This window comes from Vanellus vanellus (assembly GCF_965231255.1).
Source record: "Vanellus vanellus genome assembly, contig: HAP1_SCAFFOLD_45, whole genome shotgun sequence".
Lineage (NCBI taxonomy): Eukaryota > Metazoa > Chordata > Aves > Charadriiformes > Charadriidae > Vanellus > Vanellus vanellus.
Window position 1 is genome coordinate 656,353 of NW_028128545.1, and position 17,847 is coordinate 674,199.

General features: G+C 53.4%; 2 protein-coding genes across 2 annotated transcripts in view; both read left to right on the forward strand.

Annotated features, from left to right (window-relative positions):
* Positions 1–4,250: 4,250 nt before the first annotated feature.
* LOC309684213 (olfactory receptor 14A16-like) overlaps positions 4,251–17,847 on the forward strand; it is a gene marked incomplete at both ends in the record, with an annotated part of 151,839 nt that continues 138,242 nt past the window's right edge. Inside the window, one exon of the mRNA XM_082500153.1 lies at positions 4,251–4,985. Coding sequence (XP_082356279.1) covers positions 4,251–4,985 — 735 coding nt within the window. The remainder of the gene's footprint in view (positions 4,986–17,847) is intronic.
* Positions 13,615–14,550, forward strand: LOC309684184 (olfactory receptor 14I1-like; the record flags this gene model as incomplete). Its single annotated transcript, XM_082500129.1, has 1 exon — positions 13,615–14,550. The coding sequence occupies one exon, from the start codon at positions 13,615–13,617 to the stop codon at positions 14,548–14,550; it is 936 nt and encodes a 311-aa protein (XP_082356255.1).

Below are 17,847 nucleotides of genomic sequence, written 5' to 3' on the forward strand. Positions count from 1 at the left end.
CTCATGAGACCATACCCAGACTATTGCATCCAGCTCTGACACCCTCAACATAAGAAGAACATGGGCCTGTTAGAGCAGGTCCAGAGGAGGCCCTGAAGATGATCAGCGGTCTGGAGCAGCTCTCCTATGAGGACAGGCTAAGAGAGTTGGGGTTGCTCAGCCTGGAGAAGAGAAGGCTCCAGGGAGACCTTATAGCCCCTTCCAGTACATAAAGGGGACCTACAGGAGAGCTGAGGAAGGACTTTTTACTAGGGCTTGTAGTGATAGGACGAGGGGGAATGGCTTTTAACTGGAAGAGGGTAGATTTAGATTAAATATTAGGAAGGAATTTTTCACTTTAAGGGTTATAAGGCAGTGGCACAGGTTGCCCAGAGGTTCTTGAGGCCCCACCCCCAGAGGTGTTTAAGGCCAGGCTGGATGGGGCTTTGAACAAATTGGTCCAGTGGGAGGTGTCCCTGCCTATGGCAGGGGGGTTGAGACTTGATGATCTTCAAGGTCCCTTCCAACCTAAAGCATTCTATAAAACAAGAAGTGCTTTTTTAAGTACGATAATAGTAAGAGGAGGTCTAAAGAAAACATGGGACCAATAGTTGTTGAAGGTGGTGATCTGAATAATAGGGATGAAGAAAAAGCAGCGGTGTGCAATGCTTCTTTTTGCCTCACTTGTTAATCATTCATCTAGAGCTTGGGCTGCTTGGTCCCCTGAGTCGGAGGGCCACGAGTGTGGAAACAAAGACTTTCCATTTGTGGGACGGAAATTGCCAGAGAACAGCCGTATCAGCTGAATGTTCACAAGTCCATGGGGCCTGATGGGATTCATCCCAGAGTATTGAAGGAGCTGGTAGATGCGCTGGCAGGACCTCCCACAACTTCTCTGGGCAACCCGTTCCAGTGCCTTACCACTCTCAAAGTGAACAATTTCTCCCTAAAAACTAGTCTAAATCTCCCTTCTTCCAGTGTGAACCCATTCCCCCTCATCCTATCAAGTCCTGCCTAATTAATAAATCAGAGCAGATATGCTGGACCTCAGCCAATGCACCAGGACCAGGCTCAGATGTGTAACAAAGAAAGGCAGTACCAAGTGCCCAAGGTCCCATGCGAGGCAAAGGTTTTGTTCAGAGCATGCAGGGGTGGATGGCAGATGGCAACGGGAAGAGGAAATGAGGTGACCCAAAGGAGAGCAAACCCTCGGGACCAGAGAGACGCAGGACTGGACTGTGCAGCCCTGGCAGGAGAGGGCTTTTCTCTCTGGGATGTCTCTGCAGCCCTGCAGGGCCTGTGGTGCAGGGGAAGTTGATCTGCAGGAAGGAGAAGGTTCTTTTGAAAATGTCCTTGGTGATGTACATCCCGTGACCAGCAACACTGGGAAAACCACTTCTCTATTCTTTGATTGCATCATCAAAGGGGTGACTGAAGGCAGTGGGAGAAGCACTGCCTACATCTACTGGATGGAGATGGGACCGGACTTGCCTCACTGCAGCTGCCTCAACAAAAGCACTGAACATCCCTGAGGTTCTCTTGAGGTGTGTTACACGGCTGCTCTGAATGGCGATGGTGTTCCTGCAGGTCTTGTGCTGTCCCTGCAGGCTGCCTGCGGCTGTGCAGGAGAGCCCTGGCACCTCCCGTGGCACCACAGGGTGTAGGTAACCTTCCAGTGGAGCAGCTGCCCTGAAGGAGGTTAGGCACTGTAGGGGTGTCTGTGAGAAACCGGCCATGGGTGCCAAAGGAGATGTGGTAAAGACAGCTGGTGGAGGAGAGATACTCAGCTCTCCTGATGGCAATGGCTCCATTGGCTCAGAGGAATACCTCTATAGGGTGCCCTGGACATCATGAACAGGATCAGGCTTCATTGTCCTAAAGCTGGACATCTGCTGACACTTCAGCAGGCCAAAGGCATGACCAACCAGCCTCCGAAATGATAACCCCAGGCGCTGCCCTGTCCCTCTGAATTGCTCCATCAGTTTCCTGCAACTGTCTTGGAGCACCTGTGGCACCTCAAGTGTCACCTGTGCTTTGCATGGCTACAGGAGGAACATGAAATCCCTGCCTTTCACTGCCTGGGTGTCTATCTGCAAGTGGGACAAGAAGAGGGGATTCTTGGACCTAAGTCTGTCTCTGACAGGGGAAATGATACTGCTGGAAAGAAGTGTCTCTCCCCAGCTGAGGGAGAAAACATGAGCGATGACTTCAGCTTGTTTCCCAGCAGGTTCCCCTGGAGCCCCAGGGACATCTCTGAGGGAGCCCAGAGGGGACAGAGATGGTGCCACTGTGGGCTGGTCCTGTGCTGCTGAGCTGGGTTGGGCTGCTGGACCGGAGGGAGCTCCTGGCAAGCGGGCAGCGCTGCAGAGAGACAGCTCTGCCCAGGAGCAGCTCCTCTGCACAGCGCAGCAGGGCTGAGGGCACTGCCTGCAGGCAGCGAGGGCAGACAAGAGAAGGGAGAGAGAGGTAAATGAGGTCTGGGGTGGGAGGACAGAAGAGAGCACACCGGGGAAGAACCCTTCACAGCCTTTCCCATGGTAAGTCTCTGGCTGTGGGACAGTGCGGATGAGTTCCTGGCAGTGTCTCCTGGACCTGGCACATGCCATGGCTGATAGGAGCTGTCAGAACAGCTCTCCTGGCTTTTCTGGTGCTGACCAGGAGAACGTACTTCAGAGCAGGGATGCCCCACTGCACCATCAGAGGGACAATGAAGGTCAGCTGCCTTCTCCCAGGGATGGCTCTGGGGTTTGAAGATAGGCGTGCAGGCAGGGGTGGGCAGGGCTGTCCTTGCCAGCAGGGTCCCTGCACTCCGGGGGCTGTGTGCGGGGGCAGGGACTCTGCCGCCTGCCAGGGTCAGCTCTGCGCCTGCCCGGGGAGCTCCCACGGTGCTGTGGGGAGAAGCTGTGGGTGGAAGGAGCAACTCCTTGCATGGCAGGGTTCTGCTTCTGAGAGGGAGAACTGCGTGGGTCAGGGCTGCTCACAGCTCAAGAGCAGTGGCAGAGGACACTTTTCAAGAAGAACATCAAGGCAGGGGTACCTGAAAGGGAAGGATTTTGTGCTTTCAGTCTTCTGATTTTCTTTTTCTGTGTGAGGAGTGAGACATAGAGATTCATTTCCCCATTCTTGAGAAGGGACTGAGTCTCCAAATTTGAGAGGTGAATAATTCTGGGATTAAGAAAAATCAGTGCCCTACAGCTTAGAGACAGCACCCAGCATCACCTTTCCTGCCTTATCAGGGTCGGTCAGATGTTCCTGTCAGAGCCTGCACCCACAGGGATGCTCCTGGGCAGTCTTCTGCTGCCAGGAGGTGTCTGCAGGGCAGAGCTGAGCACAGAGCATCTATGATGGGTTCTGTGTGCACTGCCGGGGAGGAGACGTGCTGCCAGAGAAAGATCTCACAGCAGGGACAGCTCCAGGCAGCAGAGCCCTGGGCAGGGAGAGAGAGAGCAGCTCCCATGTGCCTTGGGAGGGTGATTCGGGCACCTTCCTGCCATCTCCTGTAATGAGGGCGCCTTCTACTGAAACCCCCCCCGGTCTCCTCTCTCGCCCAGCAGAGCTGCTGACATCAAGGCTGTGGGGTTTCTGGCTGAGGTGCCTTTTCAGCAGCCACACGCCAATGAGGAGAAACTCCTGAGCACTGTCTATAGGTCCCTTTCCTCCCTCAGCAGGAGCGTTTCTCCATCTTGCAATCCTGTCCATGCTGCTCTTGTTCTTACGCTCATACTCTACGGGGACAAGGGGGTTCAGGTGTGACTCACACACCAACAGTGCCACGCAACTGTGTCCATGGGACCAAAGTCTTTCAAACCACCCAAACCTGTGGAGCTGTGGAAAATGCAGTGTGGAGCTGGGGGGTGAGCTGGCTCTGCTAAGATCACTACACTTTGAGCACTTCTGGGAGTTTATCTGACATTCTCCTGATGGAAAATGATGACCAGCTTGTCTTCATGACACATGGATTAGCGATGAGGCAAACGGTGACTTTCGGAAGCTGCCACACATTCTCAGATGTACACTGCTGTCGAGCAGGGGTGACTGCTCGGGAGCCCGTGGGCAGAAGCCTCCTCCTTGTGTCATGTTTGGCCAGCACAATGAGCAGCTCGGAAATTGGGGAAGTCAAAAGGTCCTGAAAGGAAAGAGGAATGTAATGTATGTTTGGGAAGGACGGAGGACAACGGGACACAGGGAATGTAACTAGTTTTGCTCAGAGCAGTTCTAACTTGTGAGTGTGCTTTCCGCCTTTGGCAGAACCTCATGTACAAAGAAATCAGATGTCCAACAGCAGCTCCATCACCCACTTCCTCCTCCTGGCATTCGCAGACACACGGGAGCTGCAGCTCTTGACCTTCTGGCTCTTCCTGGGCATCTACCTGGCTGCCCTCCTGGGAAACAGCCTCATCATCACCGCCATCACCTGTGACCACCACCTCCACACCCCCATGTACTTCTTCCTCCTCAACCTCTCTGTTCTGGACCTGGGCTCCATCTCCACCACTCTCCCCAAAGCCATGGCCAATTCCCTCTGGGACACCAGGGTCATCTCCTACCAAGGATGTGCTGCACAGGTCTTTTTCTTTTTCTTTTTCATTTCAGCAGAGTTTTATCTTCTCACAGTCATGGCCTATGACCGCTACGTTGCCATCTGCCAACCCCTGCACTACGGGACCCTCCTGGGCAGCAGAGCTTGTGTCCGCATGGCAGCAGCTGCCTGGGGCAGTGTTTTTCCCTATGCTGTGCTGCACACGGCCAATACATTTTCACTGCCCCTCTGCCAGGGCAATGCCCTGGAACAGTTCTTCTGTGAAGTTCCCCACATCCTCAAGCTCTCCTGCTCACATTCAGACTACCTCAGGGAAGTTGGCCTTCTTGTAGTTAGTGCCTTAATAGGATTTGTTTGTTTTGCTTTCATTCTCTTTTCCTATGTGCGAATCTTCAGGGCTGTGCTGAAGATCCCCTCGGAGGAGGGACGGCACAAAGCCTTTTCCACGTGCCTCCCTCACCTGGTCGTGATCTCCCTCTTTATGAGCACTGTCATGGTTGCCTACCTGAAGCCCCCCTCCATCTCCTCAAAATCTATGAACCTTTTGGTGTCATTTCTGTACTCGGTTGTGCCTCCAGCAGTGAACCCCCTCATCTGAGGGATGAGGATCATGAGGCATGAGGAACCAGGAGCTCAAGGATGCCCTAAGGAAACTGAGGACTGGTCTCTTTTCAGAAGCAGCAATGAACTGCCCATCTGGTTCTGCAGATCACTCATGATGTACCTCATTGCACGCCCATACTTACTTTGGTATATTTTTATTTTTGTTTCTTTGGTTTTTAGCTTTTCTGGCTTGTATTAATGCTGTGAACAAAAGAGAAGAGTCACCCTGTATCCTATTTCTATGTCAGCATCTCCCTGTCTTATGTGAGCCAGAGACTTTGTGTAACTAAGGAGCTGCTCTCTGTGTGTTTAAACAAAATAAAAGAACCTCTGATGATTATTTTGTCCAATATCCTTTCTCCGAGATATTCTCTGCAGCTGAAGGGGCAGCATCTGTATGCTGAGGTGGAGGGGGCAGGAACCACCTGAGCTGGGTCTGCCTCCCAGCCTGACCAGCATGGCCCTGGGCACAACAGCCCCCGGCTCTGCAGAGCCGCACCACCAGCTCGGGGGCTGTGGGACGCCTGGGGAAGCGGTGCAGGAATGGCTGGCCAGGCCAGCACAGATGAGCTCTCTCGGGAAGAGGCTCTGAAGGGAGAGGTTCTGTTCCAGGAGAAGAGCAGGGCAAACATGGACAGAGAAACCCTTTGCTGTGGTGGGGCATCTCGGGAGTCTGCCCTGTCCCTGGGGCAAAAGGACGTTCCTAGGGTGCCCTGGGCCAATTCTCTCATGCCACCCTTGGCAGGAAGGTTGTCAGCTGGGTCTGCAAGCTGCCTGGGGAGGAGATCTCCTCAGCATGCCAGCTGGGTGGACATTCTCACTGGCCTCCATGTGCTGCTGTGGGACCAGTCCCAATGGGTCTTCTGTTCTGGTCTGGTCTTGAGAGAGGGCAGGAGGTGGCCAGATTCAGGGAGGGTCTGGGCTGGCAGGGCTGGCAAGTGCCCCGGAGACGGAAACCCCAGGGAAGGGCTGAAGTGTGGGAGTGTGCAGGCTGGGGGCACACAGCAGTGTCCTGGCACAGCCGGGCTCCTGCGAGAGACATGATGGACCAGCAGAGCAGCGTCTGGGCTGTGCCTGTGCCCACTGGACACCCCGGGGAAGTTGCCTCATGGTCACCATCATGGTCCAGCCAAGAACAACCTCCATTTTCAGCACTGGACATCACCCCAGCTCAGAGACGTTCTTTGTCCCTTCAGATAGAGGGACACCAAATGAGGAGGTCTAATTTGCATTGTACAGATGAGATATAAGCATGCACAGCCTGTGCATGTGGGGAGACGGACCCGAGTGAGCACAAATGCCATCAGCTGTTCTTGGGGGTGCCATGAAGGTGAGTGCGACAGACGAGGTCACTTCACTTGAAGAGTAACATCCCCTGGGGAAACACCTGGATGCAGCACTGGGATGTGCTTCCTTGATCCGAGGTCCCTGTGTCCATTCTTCTGGAGGAGAGCAGAGCAGGGCGACACACCGCAGGGCTGCGGTGCCTCCCAGCCTCTGGGGGTGGTGGCAGGAGGTCAGAGAGACACTGTGACCACAGCCGTGCACTGCCTCTGCGTGGGCAAGGGAAGGACTCGTGTCTCTGATCAGCCGTGTGTGTATGAGGAGTGCCCGAGGCCAGCTGAGGTGTGGGCACCCGACAGAGCTCTGACATTTCTGTGTGTGACTGCAGGAACAAATCCCCACCGTCCCAGGGACGTTCATCTCCAGTGTTCTGGACAGGCTCACTGCAACTGCTCGTGCCTGCTACGTCACACTGTCCTGTGATTCTGCATTGTGCCCTCAAATGTGCCAGCTGAGCCAGATGGGTTCCGAGGTCTATGGAGAAGGCAGATGTCAAACCCATCTTCAAGAAGGGCAGGGGTGAGGATTGGGTTAATTACAAACTGGTCAGCCTTCCTCATTCCCTTGGAGGGTGATGGGGTCCGTCCTCCTGCAGCCACCTCGAGGCAGTGGAAGGACAAGAAAGTCTTTGCTGGACCTGAATGGTTAGGGGAAACAGGGGCATGTTGTGTACCCGGCATTGTGCATGACCTTGACATCATCTCCTTATAGCCATATTGATGCTCTCTGGGCTGAAGCAGTGGATGGTGTGGTGGGTGGGAAGTTGGCTAGATGGTCAGGCCCAAATGTCCACAGTGGTACAAAGTCCTCCCAGAAGCCAGTCATAACCAGAATCCCTGAGTGATCAGCATTTGGGCCAACACTGTTGAATGTCCTTATTACTCGCCTGAACGATGAAGCCCCACCCAGGAAGAGGACATGGGTATGGGTTTGCTTGTCCCTTCTACCTGAGTATCTGAAGGGACAGCAGCAGGCATATGGCTTGCCTACATCTACCCACAAAGCTGAAAGGCCAGCAGCAGCATCCAGGTGGTTTAGAAGATCACAGAGAGGTCACTTCTGTCTGGTAACCTGAAAGGCTTGATGTTGTAAGTCACTGATGAGTTAGGTGTCCTGCCTGGAAGGTCCTTTCTGAGAGTTTTGAGCTTTCCTTGGAAGTGGGAAAATGCAGGAGAGAGAAAAAATGCTTTATAATGCAGCTGGGAAAGTGCAGCTGGACAGGAGGAAGAGAAAATGTCACTCCAAGGGTAGTGCTGCAGTGCAAGAGGACACCCAGAGAGAGTTGGTGACGATCCCATGGCTTTGTGTTCCAAGAAACAGCCGGTTAGGGCACAGCGACATCAGTGAAGGTACAGAAATTCCCAGGGGAGAGCAAGGTGGGGAAGAAAGATGGGTGTCTACAGCCTGGAGGAAAACTGGGGCAAAAGTGGGACAACCAGCACTGGAAATTGCCGAGGCTGCTGGCAAATCTGGAATGCACAAACAGAACCCAGGTCTTTGCCGTCTGGGCAATTGCATTTCTCTTGGCGACCAAGGGCTATGAAACCATCCAGATCTTAGCTCAAGTTCCCCATGAGGACCAGGACCCGCAGAAGGCCTCGTCTAATTCTTTTTCCTCCCCTGCAGATCAGCAGGTCTGTAGCAGACACCCACCATAGCATTGCCCATGTTGGTCTGCATGATAATCCTCAGCCATCAACTCTCAGCTGACTCATTGTCCATCCCCAAGCAGAATTCCATGTATTCCCGCTGCTCTCTCATATAGTCCTTAGCCTCCTGGTCCTGACCTATGTCCTTACAAGTACCACAGTCCCAAGACCCCACGGTTTCTCCAGCAGAAGATTTGGACCACCTGCTCCCTCCACTAGCCAGCTCCCAGAGCCTCTGGTCTCTCCGGTATCCAGTCATGGTCTCTCTCATACCTGGCTCCCAGGTCTCTATCCTACTGGCTGGCTTCTCCAGCCTCATGTTTGCCAGCAGTTACACACACTGACCCACCCAGCAACACGATAAGGATGCACGCTGGGCTCTCCATTTCTGCCCCCTCAGGTGCACAAGCCCCTGTGACTTGTCATCCCCACTCCAGTGGCTGGCGCTCACAGCTCCATACCTACCAAGAGCAGAGAGCCCCGTCACCCCCGCAGCACTTTGGTAGAATTGGAGAAGAAGACAGGAGAGGCTGGGCTGATCACTTGCAGCCCATGGCCACACAAGGGGCTTTACCAGCAACCTCTTTAAACATGATGGGCTACTTTTGCCCTTTTCTTGAGGTTTACACAAACTTGTCCATTCCCCCAAAAAACTTTATTCCTCCCTTGGTGTTTCCATGACATTTAGTGGTAAGTCTTGCACAGGCCCAAAGTGCTGTTTCTGTTAACACGCAATGAGTGTCACACTCCCAGAGGCAGTAACCCCCACCCTCAGTCTGGAAGGTCACCCCAGGAAGCTCTCCCATTGCCTTGTGTCACTTGGCCTGTCTGGAGTCAAGTTAATTTTCCTCACAGCAGTCTGTGTGGTGCTGTATTTTGGGTTTGTTGCCTAAACAGTATTGACAACACACTGCTGGTCTGGTTGTTGTTGAGCAATGCTTCAATAGTGTTGAGGTTGAGGTTAGGTTGTTTTTTTTTTTTTTGGTTTGTTGATTTTTGAGATCTTTTTCCTCACTCTGCCCCACCAGCGATTAGGCTGGGGATTCTCAGCATGATGAGAGGGAACACAGCCAGGACAGCTGACCCAGACTGACCAAACGGATACTCTGTACTCTTTGACATCATGCTCAACCGTAGAAGCCAAGAGAAAGGAGGAGGAAGTGGGGCAGGTTCAGAGTCATGGCATGTGTCTTCCCACATAACTTATGCATGACGAAGCCCTGCTTGCCTGCAAGTTCTTCTCACGGAAGTGTGGGGGAATATAGGTCAGATTAAAAGGTTGACATGGGATATGTGTGAAACCCAGTGGACTCAGTGCCTCCCACCTGACTGTGACCCTGACCTGAGGACATGGACTCCACAAAGCTTTTCCTTGCACAGATCATGCATGATGCAATGGGTCTGGCTGGGATGGAGTTACTTTTCTTCATAAAAAGTTCCTGGTGCTCTTTTTCAGATTTGTGACCAAAACAATGCTGATAACAAACCCATGTTTTGGCTGTTGCTGAGCAGTGTCTGCACAGCACCACGGCCTTCTCTGTTCCTCACTCTGCTCGCCCCACAGTGAATAGATTGGGGGTGCACAAGAGGTTGGGAGGGGACACAACCAGGCAGATGACCCCAACTAACCAAAGCGATATTCCCTGCCATATAATGTCATACTCAGCACTAAAGCAGAGAGGAGAAGTTTTGGAGAAGCTCAGCCATCTTTTGCTGCACTCTACCTTTGGGAGGTTGTGAGTAGTTGCCTTTGCATTGCTTGTTTTGTTTTCTTTTCTCACTTTTTTGTTCTTCCACTTCTTCTTTGCTTATTAATTTAATTTTATTCTGAGTTATGAGTTTCCTGCTTGTACCTTTTCTTTCCTCTTTCATCGTCCCACTTGGTGGAAGTGAGTGCATGGCTGTGTGGTGTTGAACTGCCTACCGGGCTGATCCCCATCCATCCCTGGGTGTTCTCCTCCAGGATCTTCCCTCAAACCACAGAGGCCTGCAAGACCTTGCTGGGGAAGACTGAGGCAAAGAGGTCATGGACAATCTCAGCTCTCCCTACACCTGCTCTTGTGAAACTCAGCAGTGGCCACACAGTAGCTTTGTTGCTTCTTTACCTGTTCCTGCTGTAGTAAACACTCCTAGTGGTGCCCTTGAATTGCCTTTCGAGTTTAGACTGAGTTTCAATCCTTGCTGTGCTTGGAGGATGCTGTCCTTCAGGACCAGCTGTGGCACCAGAAAAGCTGTGACACGCCTCGAGGAATCCTTGTACCAAGTGTCTGAGACCTCACCTATGCAAATGCTTTTCTTCAGAGCAGATACGGTACATTGACAAACAACAACTGAATGTCTTTCTGGCCCTGGGACTACAGACCCAGGATGAAATGCCCCAATTCACACAATGGAATCGCCCCCCGCACCCCCCCTTCCCCAGCTTGGAAATCTTACATCCTTCTCTTACAGCCCCCTGGTGTCCTGTCCAATACTAGGAGAGGCGATTCTCACATCCAACTCTTTTTCCAATAAAAGGAATGCCGCAGGAGATAAGTCTCCTCCAGCTGAGGGAGGGAACATCCGTGATTACTTCAGCAGGTCCCCTGGAGCCCCAGGGATGCCTGTGGGAGCCTGGAGGGAGAGAAGAAAGTGCCTCCTTGGGCAGGTCCTCTGCTGCTGAGCTGGGCCAGGCTCCCGGGAAGGAGGGAGCTCCTGGCAAGCGGGCAGTGCTGCAGAGAGACAGCTCTGCCCAGGAGCAGCTCCTCTGCACAGCGCAGCAGGGCTGCTGCTTGGTCCTGAAGGCACCGAGGGGATACAAGGGAGGCAGAGAGAGCGCAAATGCACTCTGGAGTAGGAGGACAGCTGACAACTCACTGGAGGAGAAATCTGCACAGCCCTTAACAGGGTAAGTCTCTGGGTGCAGGGCATTGCAACTGTGGTTCCTGGAAGGATCTCGGAAAGATGGTATAGCCCACAGCCTATGGGATCTCTCTCCAGTGTAGAGGAGACATGCTCCAGATCAGGGATCCCTTGCTGCACCATCAGAGGGACAGGGCAGTAGGATTGCCTTCTCCCAGCAATGTCTGGAGGGGTGTGAAGGTGGGTGTGTAGGCAGGGGTGGGGAGGGCTGTCCTTGCCAGCATGGTCCCTGTAACCTGGGGACTGTGGGGGGGGGGCAGGGACTCTGCCGCCTGCCAGGATCAGCTCTCAGCCTGTCTGGGGAGCTCCCCACCATGCTGTGAGAAATATCTTTGGGTAGAAGGAGTGACCCCCGGCAAGGCAGGGCAGGGCAGGTTCCTTCTGCTTTGAAGATGGTGCTTTGAGGGTCAGGGCTGCTCACCGCTCCAGATCACCCCAAGGTCATTTGCAGAGGGTCCTTCTCAAGCATGACATCAGGGCACCTTTCAACTGAAAAGGAAGGTGTCTGTGCTTGGAAATGCCCCCTCTTGGCTGGCTGGGTGGGCAGTGCGAGGTGGGAATGGATTTCTCCACTCCAGAGCTGGCACAGAGACCCCTTTTCTCGTTAGCACTTGTCTGAGCCTCTCCTGATCCCCCGCAGACCCAGAGATGCCCCTGGGCAGTGCCCTGCTGCCAGGATGGGTCTGCAGGGCAGAGCTGGACAGAGCGTGGGATGGGGTCTATGAGTAATGACAGTGAGGAGACATCGGGACAGAGAAACTGGTCCCGACAGTGACAGCTCCAGGCAGCAGAGACATAGGCAGGGAGAGAGGGAACTGCTGCCAGAAATGCCCGGGCATGGGGGATCCCAGCATCTCCCGTCCATGTCCTGCAGGGCAGACGCCTTCCCTGGAGCCACCCCCTGCTCTCCTCTCCCACCCAGCCCAGCCTCTTCCCTGATGGCCATGGGGCACCTGCCCAGCGGCCTCACCCTTGCAGAGGGGAAATGACCCAATCCCCGACCGCCTGTCCCTTTCTGCCGCCCTCAGCAGCAGCACTGGGGCATTTCTCCAGTTTTCCCCTCCCCTGTCTGCTCCCCTTCTTGTCAGCACTTGACTTGCTGGGATGAGGGCTGGGGCTAAGCTGCAGTTAACAGACCAACCCTCTGGCACCTGCCGTGACGATATGTCCATGGGAGTAAAGTCTCCTCATAATCTGTGGGCTCAGGGCAAAACAAATGACCCAATTCTCCCTTCCAGACACCCCACCCATTAGGACATTCAACTCCTTCTTGGAGGGGCTCGTGCTAGGCTGCAGGCTGCTCTCCAGACGGGCACAGCATTCCTCTGGCATCTCTATGTTGGCCAGCAGCCCCATGGAGGACACCCCTCAGTGCTCAGGTCATGGCAATGCTGCCGGGCGTCTTGGCGCAGGCAGCTGCAGGGAGTCCTCTGTGTCCCTGGCTGGGAGGGGAGGGCTGAGATCCTCCTCAGGTACGATGAGACGGGCTGAGGGCTTTGGAGAGCGGCACAGGGAAACTGCATTCCTCTGGTCCCAGCAGTGGCCAGTTCCTTCTCAGGAGAACGTCTGAGTCCATCATCATCCAGCTCCAAGAGGTGCCAGCACAGGGCAGCTGAGAGCAGGGCTGCTGGACAGACCGACTGCCCTCACCCCACACGGAGGGACAGCCCCTCGGCCTCTCAGGACCCACAAGGCTTCACACGGAGTGCGGCAGAAAGTCCAACAATTTCTGCCATAAAACACTCCTCAGGTGCATTGGGGAAACAAGAACAGTAGAAACAAAACAAAATTCACACAGCTCTGCTCTGCAGTCAGGTGGACAGGGAGCAACAATGCTGAAAATACAGAGCGGTCTGGAGGACAAATCTTATGAGTAACGACTGAGCGAACTGGGGTTGTTCAGCCTGCAGAAGAGGAGGCTGAGGGGAGACCTTATCCCCTCTACAACTACCTGAAAGGAGGTTGTAGAGAGGTGGGGGCTGACCTCTTCTCCCTGGTGACAAGTGATAGGATGAGAGGAAATGGGTTTAAGTTATGTCAGGGGAGGTTTAGACTGAATCTTAGGAAACACTTTTTCACTGAATGTGCTATTAAACATTGGAATAGGCTTCCCAGGGAGGTGGTGGATTCACCATCTCTGGAAGTGTTTAAAAAAAGGGTAGATGTGGTACTTAGGGACATGCTTTAGAAGTGGTGTTGTCAGGGTAGGTTAATGGTTGGACTTGATGATCTTAAAGATCCCTTCACACCTCAGCAATTCTATGATTCTATGATTCTATGAAAATCTCTTTGACATTATGAGTGGATTTAACCTGAGATCACGCCATGTTCCTATTTGCCTATTTCTGCAGGGTATGACTGACCCCTCCAGAGCTCACAGCAGAGTTCTCTGCTCCCTGGGGCACCCTCAGCCACCACAAATTAGAGCTTAAAAGAGGGACGTGCCAAAGGTCATCTTTAAGAGGGAAAGGCAGTCTCTGAAGCTTCAGAGAGATACAGAGCAGTTTTGTGTTGTTTTGTTTTGTTTTCTTAGAAAAGTCTTCACTATCTTTGAACTGCCTTTTCTTTTTGGACAGTGCCCAATGCTCAGAAGAAGCAATGTCCAACAGCAGCTCCATCACCCACTTCCTCCTCCTAGCATTCGCAGACACACGGGAGCTGCAGCTCTTGACCTTCTGGCTCTTCCTGGGCATCTACCTGGCTGCCCTCCTGGGAAACGGCCTCATCATCACAGCCATCGCTTGCGACCACCGCCTCCACACCCCCATGTACTTCTTCCTCCTCAACCTCTCTGTTCTGGACCTGGGCTCCATCTCCACCACTCTCCCCAAAGCCATGGCCAATTCCCTCTGGAACACCAGGGTCATCTCCTATGTAGGATGTACTGCGCAGGTCTTTTTCTTTCTCGTCTTTATATCAGCAGAGTATTTCCTCCTCACAGTCATGGCCTATGACCGCTACATTGCCATCTGCCATCCCCTACACTACAGGACCCTCCTGGGCAGCAGAGCTTGTGTCCACATGGCAGCAGCTGTCTGGGGCAGTGGGTTTCTCTATGCTGTGCTGCACACGGCCAATACATTTTCACTGCCCCTCTGCCAAGGCAATGCCCTGGACCAGTTCTTCTGTGAAATCGCCCACATCCTCAAGCACTCCTGCACAGCTGCTGTGCTTAGGGAAGGTGGGCTTATTGTGTTCAGTGTCTGTTTAGTCTTTGGGTGTTTTGTTTTCATTGTGCTGTCTTATGTGCAGATCTTCAGGGCCGTGCTGAGGATCCCCTCTGAGCAGGGATGGCACAAAGCCTTTTCCACGTGCCTCCCTCACCTGGCCGTGGTCTCCCTGTTTGTCAGCACTGGCATATTTGCCTACCTGAAGCCCCCCTCCATCTCATCAAAATCCCTGAACCTGTTGGTGTCATTTCTGTACTCGGTGGTGCCTCCAGCAGTGAACTCCCTCATCTACAGCATGAGGAACCAGGAGATCAAGGATGCCCTGTGGAAACTGATTACTGTTTTTTTTTGGAGGATGCAATGAACCGCCTAGCTTCTCTTACATATCACACATGATGTAACTCCTTATGGGCCTAGACGGTCTTTGGTAGGCTTTTTCCCTTTTTTACCTTAGTTTTTAGCTTTTCTGGGTTGCAATGCTGCCGTCAACAAAATATTCATCATTTATCTTGTTTCGGTGTCAGCATTTGCCTGTCTTGTGTGAGCCAGAGAGTTTGTGTAAGGAGCCGCTCTCTCTGTGTGTTTAAAAAAAATAAGAAACCCTGCACCGATATGTTTGTCTTGCCTTGTGCCAATTCTCTCACGCCACCCTGGGCAGGAAGGTTGTCAGCTGGGGCTGCAACCTACCTGCGGAGGAGTTCTCCACAGCATGCCAGCTGGGTGATCATTCTCACTGGCCTCCATGTCCTGCTGTGGGACCAGTCCCAATGGGTCTGCTCTGCTGGTGTGGGCTGGGGAGAGGGCAGGAGGTGGCCAGATTCAGGGAGGGTCTGGCTGGTGGGGCTGGCAAGTGCCCCGGAGAGGAAATAGCCAGGGACGAGCTGAAGTGTGGGAGTGTGCAGGCTGGGGGCACACAGCAGTGTCCTGGCACAGCCGGGCTCCTGCGATAGACATGACGGAGCAGCAGAGCAGTGTCTGGGCTGTGCCTGTGCCCATGGGACACCCCCGGAAAGTTGCCCCAAGGCCACCATCATGGTCCAGCCAAGAACAACCTCCATTTCTAGCAATGGACTCTCGCCCTGGCTCAGAGAGGTTCTTTGTCCCTTCAGATAGAGGGACATCAAATGAGGAGGCCAGAAGTCCACCTTTGCATTGTACCCATGAAACCTAAGCATGCACAGCATGTGCGTGTGGGGAGATGGACCCGAGTGAGCACAAATGCCATCAGCTATTCCTGGGGGTGCCATGAAGGCGAGTGCGACAGACGAGGTCATTCACTTGGAGAGTAACATCCGCTGGGGAAACACCTGGACGCAGCACTGGGATATGCTTCCTTGAACCGAGGTCCCCGTGTCCATCCTCCGGAGGAGAGCAGAGCAGGGCGACACACCGCAGGGCTGCGGTGCCTCCCAGATTCTGGGGGTGGCAGCAGGACGTCAGAAAGACACTGTGACAGCTGCCGTGCACTGCCTCTGCATGGTCAAGGGAAGGACTCGTGTCTCTGATCAGCCGTGTGTGTATGAGGAGTGCCCGAGGCCAGCTGAGGTGTGGGCACCCGACAGAGCTCTGACATTTCTGTGTGTGACTGCAGGAACAAATCCCCACCGTCCCAGGGACGTTCATCTCCACAGCCCTGGACAGGCTCACTGCAAGTGCTCCTGTCTGATACGTCACCCTGTTCTGTGATTGTGGATTGTGCCGTCTAAAGTGCCAGAGCTGCTAGAAAGGTTCTGGGGGTCTATGGAAAAGGCAGATGTCAAACCCATCTTCACGAAGGGCGGGGGTGAGGATTGGGGTAATTAAACTGGTCAGCCTTCCTCAGTCCCTTGGAGAGTGATGGGGTACATCCTCCTGCAGCCATCTCCAGGCAGTGGAAGGACAAGAAAGGCTTTGCTGGACCAGAATGGTTAGGAGAAACAAGGGCATGTTGTGTACCTGACAGTCTCCTTACAGCCAGACTGATGCTAACTCTCTGGGCTGAAGAAGGTGATCATACTGTGGGTAGGAAGTTGGCTAGATGGTCAGGGCCAAATGTCCTCAGTGGTGCAACGTCCTAATAGAAGCCAGTCGTAAGCAGAATCCCTCAGTGATCAGCATTTGGGCCAACACTGTTGAATGTCATTATTACCCCCCTGTATGGTGGAGCCCCATCCAGGAAGAGGGAATGGATATGGGTTGGTTTGTCCCTTCTGCCTGAGTATCTGACGGGACAGCAGCGGGCAGATGGCGTCTTTGTGTCTTTCCAAGAAGCTGAAAGGCAGCAGTCACATGTTTTAGAAGATCCTCGTGAGGTTACTTGTGTCTGCTCAGGTGAAAGGCTCCAAGAAGGCTGATGAGTGAGGTCACCTGCCTGCAGGGTGCTTTCTGAGATTTTTGAGCTTTCCTTGGAAGTGGGACAAAGCAGGAGAGAGCAAAACTGCTACAAAGTGCAGCTGGTGAGGGCAGAGAGACATCAGTGAAGGTACAGAAATTCCCAGGGGAGAGCAAGGGGGGAAAGCACCATGGGTGTCCACAGCCTGGAGGAAAGCAGGGGCAGGAGGGGGACAACCTGTGCTGCAAATTGCCAAGCTACTGGCAAGGCTGGAAGGCACAAACAGAACCCAGGTCTTTGCCCTCTTGGCTATGGCAGTTGTCCCAGCTATCAAGGGCTATGAGACCATCCAGGTCTTAGACTTGCAGTCTATCCAGAAGCTGAGCATGGATCACCTCCTCTCCACAGTCACTCCTCAAACAGATACAACCACACATACACAAATGGTTCTGGGATGGACTATTCTTGAGCTTGAAGATGAGGTCTTTGAACATCTACCTCTTCTCTCCCAGGCCACATGCCATAGGATTCTTGTAAGCACGTCCCTCAACAAGCCAAGGTCTTCACTCCTAAGTCCAGGACGTGTATCCTGCTATTTGCCTTGTTCCTTTTTCACAGGATCTAAAACTCTTTTATATCCCTGACCAGCTTTTCCTTCTTTGCAAGTATGAAGTCCCAGAGAGTGTCTCATCTCACTGGTTTCTCACTCATTTGTGTCGGACAGTTATCATCACTGTACTCCAAAAAGGTCTGGGATGACTTGTGCCTTGCTATGCTGTCCCTCCAAAAGCTATCAGGTAGCACAAGTGCCCCATGAGAACCAGGACCCGCAGAAGGCCTCGTCTAATTCTTTTTCCTCCCCTGCAGATCAGCAGGTCTGTAGCAGACACCCACCATAGCATTGCCCGTGTTGGTCTGCATGATAATCCTCAGCCATCAACTCTCAGCTGACTCATTGTCCATCCCCAAGCAGAGTTCCATATATTCCTGCTGCTCTCATATAGTCCCTTCACCTCCTGGTCCAGGCCTAAAACCTCAACAGTACCAGAGTCCCAAGACCCCACAGTTTCTCCAGCAGAAGTTTTGGACCACCTGCTCCCTCCACTAGCCAGCTCCCAGAGCCTCTGGTCTCTCCGGTATCCAGTCATGGTCTCTCTCATACCTGGCTCCCAGGTCTCTATCCTACTGGCTGGCTTCTCCAGCCTCATGTTTGCCAGCAGTTACACACACTGACCCACCCAGCAACACGATAAGGATGCACGCTGGGCTCTCCATTTCTGCCCCCTCAGGTGCACAAGCCCCTGTGACTTGTCATCCCCACTCCAGTGGCTGGCGCTCACAGCTCCATAC